The sequence below is a fragment of the Olea europaea genome, chromosome 17 (assembly GCF_002742605.1).
Source record: "Olea europaea var. sylvestris chromosome 17, O_europaea_v1, whole genome shotgun sequence".
Classification (NCBI taxonomy): domain Eukaryota; kingdom Viridiplantae; phylum Streptophyta; class Magnoliopsida; order Lamiales; family Oleaceae; genus Olea; species Olea europaea.
The window spans coordinates 22,807,506-22,817,584 of record NC_036253.1 but is presented as its reverse complement, the minus strand read 5'-3'; the positions used below and the strand labels follow the sequence as shown (position 1 = coordinate 22,817,584).

Sequence of the window (10,079 nt, the reverse complement as noted above, 5' to 3'; positions counted from 1 at the left end):
CCACCAAGAATTGTCTTTGTGTTTAGATAGAAATTGTAATAAGATTGTACTTTTTACAGATCTGCAAACTTCTTTGCTATTCTTTTCGTTCCAGCAATCTTGATTCATCATCCACAGCTATCTAATTGTCCAGCCTCCAACGGTGATCCACACAGAAAACAAGATTTCAACTACCAAGGTTTTCTCCTCTTGTGCTAGCAAGAATAATTATGAGAAAAACCTATGGATTGAAAACTCTAGTCATGTATTTTTATAAACCCAAACGGGCCTGGCCTAGTCTGGTCCAATATTTAATTAATCCATATAATTAAATTCGGTCCGTCAATTAATTAATCCAATTAATTAATTTGGGCCTATAAATAACCAAACCAATTAATTAATTTATCCAACGATTGTTAAATTAATTAATTGACAAATTGCAATCTTCCCATTCTCTTTTGTATACGACCCATCAGGTTCCCGATCACGATATCTAACGACGTGAAATATTATTTTAATATAATCAAAATTGATAAATTAAAAAACCCTTTTAATTTATAATCAATTCACACTTGTTATCCCAGATTGACATCTAACAATGTGTCAGGACAATATATGTGACGGAAAATGTCATGTGGTATGACAAAACCAAAATCGTTCGTTTACCGTGAAATTATAATCCCTTCGTCAATATGATCCGATCAATTACGAGATATGGAAGTGTGTCAATCTCGATTATCGATCATATCTTTCACTCCACTATTAAGTCAATATAAGTCGAAAACTCCTTTTCGACTTATGAGTACACCTTGGCCAAGGATTTCTTTATCGACTTAATTGAATGAAACGCAGATCATAATCTCTTACTATCTAAGAGTGATGAATCCTCTATTGGTCATTCACAATCTTCATAAGATTATTGACATACCCAAACGATGCTGTATTAGCAGCCCTTGGCAGAGTAACATGCAAGGCCGTTAAAGCATGACCGTCCTCATATAAAGTACTATGACAACCCCAAGTCAAAATGACCAATCCCACTATCGAACGTTAGAGATTAACCACTGACACTCAAATAGTTATCCATGTGGAATCTCTCGGCGGATCTCCAATGTTTTGTTCTATAACAAAACATCTACGTGTTCATTTAAATGTCACCATACTTTAGTTTGTGAGATTAACTACTTACTTCATAAGTAAGAAATGCCACACGTGATGGTCTATCCGTAATAACGATATCCGTATCTTGTTATTACTTACGACCACGGACGATTTAAGATTCAATCAGATGTAATTTGTATCTCACAATCACAACTCCTTATGATTAACAAATTACAAAGATTTGAATCTACGGACTCTATTATTTATTTAATTATCTATTAATCAAATAATAAATCTTTCATTAAATTGCATTAATTATATATCAAAAGTATTTATGTCTAAAGTTGATTGGACCTAGGGCATAATATTTACACTTTTCAGATTCATTTTCTCACGAACGTGCCCCATTTTAAAAAGGTTGAAAAACACAAGTAAAAATCTACCAACGTCTTCACAAGGAAACAAAATTGAGAAAGGAAATATGAAGATTTGGATTGAAAAAACAGCAGCACTTGTACCTTTTTTACACACCTTTGCCACCTTCGTCGATTAAGTTTGGATAATAAAATCAAATTATTAAATAACAATAATATCAATTTTAATGAAATTTTAAATAACCAAGCCAAGGCATCTGTCAAATAGAGAAGCCGATTTTCCTCAACAACACAATTACTACACTAATAGTAGAAATTAAGAGGCCAAACCATTTTCTCATAAATATAGTAAGAATAAAAATTAAGAGGCAACACCATTTCCTCTGTTATTCTTTTCTTTGATAAGAGACAGAGATGGTTTGGTTTTTATGCACATGTAATACACTTGAAAATACACGACTTCAGTGTTCATATAATTTAATTAGTTCTACATAAAAGTAGGATCCCTTGCCCAAAAATCAGGAAGTAGTTGCCATTCCCTCTCTTTAAAATATTACAACTAAAATTTCACACACCTAAAATTTTCAAGATCTACGCAAACTATAATAATGAAGGCTACCTAACATCATGATTCACCTAAACTATAAGAAGAAAATCAGTTGGTTCGTTGCTTATTGAAGAAAACTGAGAAATAAGAAGAGTGAAACCAAAATGCTAATCGTGCACCCACAACATAAATTGATTTTACCTGTGCACACGTCTTCCACAGGGATTAATCGTCATCGACGAGATTTAACATCGTCAGAGAGTGAATAGTTAGTAGACGATTTCGCATTTGGGGCTTTTGTTTTGTAAAAAAAGGGACTCTGCTTACAATAAAATCGGTGGGAAAAGGAAGGATAATGGAGTAAAAGTGTGGTCCATGCTTGCTTCCCTCCAAGCATTTGGGGCTTTTGTTTTGTGAAAAAGGGACTCTGCTTACAATAAAATCGGTGGGAAAAAGGAGGATAATGGAGTAAAAGTGTGGTCCATGCTTGCTTCCCTCCAAAACTAAGTGGGTTGACAACTGCCACGTGGAAAATTTCAAATCCCTGTTTTTTACTCTGAATTTCAACCTACTCAAAGAGCTTTAGGGTCTGTTTAATTGCAAAAATGGAATTTGGGTGGAAAGAAAATGAATTCTAGGGAATTGAATTACTTAGAAATTGTTTTCCTGGGAATTGTAAATTATTGTGTTTGATTGGTATAATTTCCCACGTGAAAAATGTTGAAGTAAAAGTGTTTTTTGGCATTCGTTTAGCTTTGTTTTACATGAAAATTGTCAATTTAAGGGATATCCACTTCTACCATTATTCCTAGAATTTGTTTCCATTCCCAACCAAAAAAAAAAAAAAAGAAAAAAAAGACGTCAAAAAATCACCTATATTTTGGTGTTCGTTTGACTTTGTTTTACATGAAAATTGTCAATTTCAGAGATATCCTCTTCTACAAATATTCCTAGAATTTGTTCTCATTACCAACAATTAAAAAAAAAAAAAAAAAAAAAAAAAAAAAAAAAGATGGAAAACCATAAACCAGCTACCCCTAGGAAAATAAAAGGTGGAAAATCACGTTTTAAGGTGTTGTACCTAGAAATTCATGGAAAATCATCTCCCTGGAAAATTTTATCAATCAAACAGGCCAAAAGTGGAAGTTGGAATTCGAATTCCAAGTTCCATGGAAAATTTCATGCAATCAAACGGGCCTTATTGTTCTACTACAATCAATTGGTTCCTTGGTTTCTGCGGCGGCGGAAACCAATTCTTGTTTCTACAGCCACCAGAAACCAAGAATAAGAATTTTAAAAGAGAGAGAGAGATAAAAAAAAAAAAATCTTTTTACATCTGTTTGCAAGATTTAACAAACATGTTCCCAAGTCTCATAATTCTTTCGTATAAATAGGAGGATAATGGACTTCACTTCAGCTCAATTTACCATAAAACATAAAAAGTCTATTCAAATCAAGTTTGTTATGGGTCGTATAAAATAAATAAATAAATAATCGAAATTCGACCATAAAAAAATTCTTATTCTCTAATCCGAAAGGTAAGAATTTTATTAAATTCATTCTCAAAATTTTCATCTGAATGGGAAGTTTGAGTTCAAATCAAATCCTAAATTTAAAAAAAAAAAATCGAGAATCAAGATTTATTAATTAATTAATTTCATAATAAATAAATAAATTTTAAGGGGGTATTTGTAGACATAAAAAATAAAATGAATTGTGTCAATTTAAATCATTAGCTCAATTAATTGAAATCCACTAAAGTTCATAAAATCCAAAGACCCATATCACATTTTAAAATAAAGAAACAAATAAATAAACAAATAAATAAATTATAATTACTCAATTATTCATTTTAATTAAATCTAATTGAGTAATTATCGAAATTAGCACAAATTTTCCCTTATATATAGGACCAATGGTCCATACTACAAGGAGGAGGAGGTAAAAGCAAAGCAAAAAAGAAATTAGAGAATGCCACGAAGTGTTAAAGAAATTCCAAGATTGGAAGAAGGGAATAAATTCTCTCAAATCTAAACTCAGTGAACCCTAAGAAAATCAAAAAATCTTCTTTGAATCAAACAGGTTCACGCCAAGTCCAGGAAGATCAAAACCTTCTTCAAATCAAATCAAATTCAAGTCCAAGCCTTAAGATTCAAGTTCTGAACAAGTCAAGTCTCGACAAATCAAATTTTCAACAAATTCTCGAAGACCAATATTCAGTCCACATGGCTCCTCGTCTTCAAATATTTAGATCATTAATCAGAGAATTTTTGCAAATTTACAATTACAAGAAGTTCAACATCACTTGTGTTTATCAAAATACAATTTGTAACGATTTCTATATTTTAATATTTGAAATTTCGTCCAACAAATGGCTCCAAAGGAACTTTAGGAGTTGAAAATTCAGTTACAAGAATTGTTAGACAGTAGCTTTATTCGACCAGGTATATCTCCATGGGGTGCACCAGTGTTGTTCGTAACGAAGAAAGATGGAATTATGAGGAAGTTGAACCATTTCACTATCAAGATTTGGTATCCTCTCCTGAAAATCGATGATTTATTTGGTCAATAAAAGGGGGATAATGTATTTTTCAAAATCAATTTATGATCTGGATATCATCAGTTGAAGGTTAAGGCTAGTGATATACTCAAGACGGCTTTTAGAACTCGTTATGGACATTACAAGTTCACAATTATTCCGTTTGGTTTGACAAATGCCCCAACAGTGTTTATAGATTTAATAAATCTTTTATTTCATCAATATTTGGATCAATTTATCATAGTTTTTATTCATGACATTTTGATATACTTCAATATTACGATTAGCATAAGGAACATCTTACAATAACATTAGAAATATTGCGCAAGGAAAAATTATATGACAAATTTATAGAGTGTGAATTTTGACTTGAGCAATTTGGAATCTTTTGGTAATGTAGTTACTTTTCATAGAATTGCAGTAGATCCAATAAAAGTAGAAGCGGTAACAAATTGGAATATAGCGACTAACACTATTGAAGTTCGAAATTTTCTACAATTGATCGGGTATTATCGTAGATTTATCAAAGGATTCTCCAAAGCATCTAACCAATGATGTAATTGACAAGGAAAATAGTAAAGTTTCAATAGAAATATAAGTGTAAGCAAAGTTTTCAAGAGCTAAAGCAACGATTGATTATAGCACATGTGTTAACCATACCCGAAAGTTCAGATGGGTTTGTTATATGTAGTAATGTATCTAAACATGGTTTCAGATATGTATTGACGTAGCACGGAAAAGTAATTGCCTATGCATCAAGGTAATTGAAGCAACATGAGTAAAATTATCCGACGCATGCTCTAGAATTTGTGGCGGTAGTTCATGCATTAAAAAAATGTCACCATTCTTATATGGAAGGAAGTACGACATTTACATGGATCACAAGAGTCTCAAATATTTCTCCACACAGAAGGAATTGAATGTGAGATAGAGACGATGGTTGAAACTAGTAAATGATTATAATTGCATTATTCATTACCATCCAGACAAGGCTAATGTTGTTGTTGATACTCTAAATAGAAAGTTGATGAGATAGTTGGCATCATTTCCTACTATTGAGATGGAGTTGTCAAAGACTTGAAAAAGTTGCGAATTGAAGTAGTTACCATGCCTAAGAAAATAACCACTCGTTTAGCACTTTGGTAGTTCGACTTACTCTTAGAGATCGGATCATAGAAGTACAGGGTAAAAATCTATTCTTACAGAAGATCAAGAACGATATTAGTGCTGATAAGAAAAAAGATTTTGGAATAGCTTCGGATCAAACACTAATGTTTAAAGGATTAATATGTGTGCCTAAGGATGAACTTTTGAGGAATGAGATATTGAAAGAGGCTTATTTCACCTGATACACCGCACAACTTGGTGGTATGAAAATGTGTCGAGACCTTTGAGATATTTTTTGGTGGACAAATATGAAAAGAAGTATAGGTCTATTTATGACAAAATGCATAGTGTGTCAACAAGCTAAAGCGTAACACAAAAAACCAACAGGATTGTTAAATCCATTGGACATACCTTAGTGGAAATGGGAGAATATCGCAATAGACTTTGTGGTAGGATTTTCGAAATCAGCAAAATGACATAATGCTATATGGGTTCTAAGTAGCTAGTTTAATTTGTTGGTTTAATTTTTAGATAAGTGAAAAGAGTATACTTTTTTGTTCAAGTCACCTGATTGATAAATTTCCATTTGAATCGAGGTAAGCAATTATAGCAAACCCTAGAATTTTTAATTAGGTTCTTAAGCAAGAATGCTCGGTGAAAATGATTATTTTGATAGAGTTACTCAGATGAAAGCATGAATTCATGGAAAAGATGAAAATAAAGTTGGTGGAATTATGGTTACTAATTGTTATTAGATTGGAAGGCGTGATTACTTCAGTGATTGGAATGAAGGTAAATTCGGATATAGTACATATTTGTGAAGGTATTAGAAAGTAGAATTAGTTCCAATTGTAAAGAAAACTTTGTCAAAATTATTTTTATAAAAATATTTCACGATCAAAGCAGGTCAAAGTTGCTTAGGTGGTGGATCCAGCACTTAACTTGTATCTACCATCGACGTATATCACATGTCGGGTCCATAGAATAAATCGGGACCTTTCGTGTTGGGCAACATCTCAAATCATATGTCATACATCTCATCAAAATCTTATCGTGTCAACAACTTACCTCTGCCTCAAATTAATTTTACTAACATCGTATCTCCTTCATAGGCTTGCCTTCACGTTGGGACTCATCTCATTAAATAGTTTAGTTTTTTTATCAAAAGTTGCCAAATCTCATAAACTTGCTTCATGTCGAACCTCGCTTCATCAACCACTACAATTTTTATCAAAACCTGTCAACCTTATCAACTGATTCAACTTTATCAAAAGCTACCAAATTTCAGAAGTTTGCCCTTATGTAGGGCCTTGCTTACACATCTAATATGTTTGCAAAATTATCACAAAATATCACCTTATACCATTAACACGACAAATCTACGCATTATATAAATATTCATGTCTCGACGTAGAACACAATTGTGATACATTATCTCTTCGCAACCAAAGGGTCGTCTCAACGGCATAATATTAAATGAGCACAAAATACTCTACACCAATGACAGGTCCCAAAACATGGATAATGTATTGAGAGATTCAAAGTTTTGTGGAGCTGGAATTATTTGAAGAAGTTTGTGTCGACATACTTCGGATAATTATATATGCTGGACCTTTTACTTGATTATGGGAGGTTTAAGGTCCAATCTGTTGAAGATCATCACCGACTTTTGAGAAGATTCTAAATTTTTCCACTTGCAACCAACTCTTGAAGAAGAAAGAAAAATTCACCTCCATTCTAGAGCTTTCTAGCCTCCACCACCATTGAAGGATTTATCTAGAATTTTGAAGTCTCCACCGATAATAGCTTAGTGTATATATATGTGTTTAGCCTTTGCATTTTGTGAAGTGACTTGAGTGCGTAGAGGGAATTAAGAACGATAGAGACAGCGTGATAAGAGAGAAAGCACACAGCCGTGTGTGTCTAGAGGAGTGAGGATTAAATTTGATTGTATGATATTACTAGTGGCCTTGTGTGTCCAAAATTGTGTAAAGTGCATTTCATAAATAAAGTTATATTTTAATTTTTTGAGTTCAAATTCAACAATCTGGTATCTTCCGTGATGATCGTAATATATTTGGTTTCTCAAAACCAATTTCAAGTTAATGTGAAATTGAGATCGGAATGAGCCATTTAAATTTCAGAATTATTGATGACATTGAAATTTGATATTTGTGGGTGAATGAAGTCATTTGTCCCACAATGGTAGATAAAATGATCTCTATAAGGAACAATGGTCCCTTTTATTAGTCAAATATTAATGTTATCAAACTTCATTTTCAACTACACATTTGAATAGATCAACAAATAGTATTAACTTATCTACTACCACTCATTTTTGTCCATTTATAAATTCTTCCCATACGAAGGCGAAAATGCGGCAAACTTCTTCCTACCTCAAACCACTGAATCACTTCTTCAAACCTTATGCTATTCCATTGCTTCCGAATAGGCCATCGAGATGACTCACATCGCCCCACGATTTAATGCTCCATTTATCCTCTTCGAACAAGTGAAAAACATTAACAGAAGTATTAGGAACGTAGTCAGTGGACATCCCATTTGAGCCCCGTCTATGAAGTTCTTCAATGGTAGCCCCATGCGTGACTACAATTACTCGTTCGCCTCTGTGTTTCTTCGCGATTCTTTCTAATGCTGATATACAGCGTTCAGAAAGTTGATTAAGACTTTCCCCACCCACAGGAATTTCTTGATCCCTACTACGAGATAAAAATGCTTTGTGAGCCTCAGGTCTGATTTTGGCTGCTTCGTGGAACACAACGCCATGAAGATCACCCATATGCCTCTCCCTCAAGTTTCGATCTTTAAAAACGTCAGACACCCCACAGCAATTTGCTATCATCTCGGCTGTATCATACGCTCGTTTCAAGTCCGATGAGTATACTGCAGATATTTTAGGTTCCTTTGATAGTCGCCCAGCCACTGCAGCCGCTTGCTTCCTCCCAACATCATTTAAGTCCACATCAAGCTGGCCCTGAATTCTTCTATTAGCATTCCACTCAGTTTGACCATGACGAATAACAATAATCTCGGTATAATCAGGTGCAACAGCTTCAATTTCACCCCCTCCTTCACAATCAGGTTGAGGCAATGTCAAATCCCTGGAAGTGAGATCGGCCATCAAATTACAAAGGATCAAGCTTTTGCCGTGGATATTGTCTACACGATTCTATCCAAAACTCTTTCGGATGGGAGGATGAAGAAATAGAGAAAAAGAATGAACAGAGGAGTGAGATTGGAAAACAGTAATATATGACACTTTGAAAATGCCAGCTATAGTTAATATAGGAGAAAAATCATCAAAAAAATATATATCTTGCTTTTGTATAACAACTTGGAATAAACAATCTAACTTAAAAAATAATTTATTAAGTTGCTTCAACGGCTAATTTGGTGTGGTGGTTGCTTATATGTTAATCAAAGATAAGGGCCAGTTGGATTAATATTTAAATGGCCGGAACCTTGACTAGTATTATATAATGACTTTGAAGAATGGTTGTTAGATACAGTGCCTTGAATTTAAAATCATGTGCATACTACCCACTTAGATAGTAATATATTATGCCAAGTTGGGGTATTGAAATTGTATATATTTTTTATTTATTTTGAAGAACAAGTTGGGATGAATCAAATATTCCTTTTTTCATCGTGACTCCATCTCCAATCATGTGGGGATGTCTAGACCAAAGTACCTGTCCAAACATGGTATGGATATAAATAAAGGAAGCTAGAAGCACCTCTTTCCGACGCTAAACGCAAAAGGCACTCGAAGGAATGGTAGGATCAACCATCACTAATAAAGGGCTTAGGTGTTCTCACTCGACTTACTGTTATGAGAATTAGTGAGTTAGGAGTTGCGCCTCTCGTACGTCCCACACCCAAATATACTTAAACTAGCTGATGACTTGACCATCGAAGTCGGGATGGAACCTAAAAATGATGTTAGAATGTGTTGAAATTTAAATAATTTTGAATGAACTTGCTCCACAAGAGGCTAAACTCATGACATTCACGACAAAGAGTGTATGACACTTAATGAAATAAAAAAGTCTAGATGTCTAACTCTAAGATGTCCCACTAGATCTTTTTATGATTTGGCAAATAGAAAATCGATGCCTACCTTAAAAATATAAACTGACTGAATCATGATCGAAATAAGCAAAGGATACATATTAACCAATGAAAAACTATGAAATTATTTATTGAATACTATTCTCAATAACTTCGGCAATCAATCTTTCAAACAACTGAAAGCTTTGGTCGAAAACACGTGTTCAATAATACATCAATAAATGTTATTGTCTCAAAATACCATTTGGTGCTTACAATAATCTTCTATTAGTGACGAATCATATCCAAAGTGAGAAAAATTGATTAAAATTATGAAGGTCCAAAGAAATTAGATTTAATT

At 33.4% G+C, this 10,079-nt stretch overlaps 1 protein-coding gene across 1 annotated transcript; it reads right to left on the bottom strand.

Moving 5' to 3' along the window:
- Positions 1 to 7,871: 7,871 nt before the first annotated feature.
- Positions 7,872 to 8,925, bottom strand: LOC111365852 (phosphoglycerate mutase-like protein 4). Its single transcript, XM_022986361.1, has one exon. The coding sequence runs from the start codon at positions 8,787 to 8,789 to the stop codon at positions 8,073 to 8,075; it is 717 nt and encodes a 238-aa protein (XP_022842129.1). The 5' UTR covers positions 8,790 to 8,925; the 3' UTR covers positions 7,872 to 8,072.
- Between the last annotated feature and the right edge of the window lie 1,154 nt (positions 8,926 to 10,079).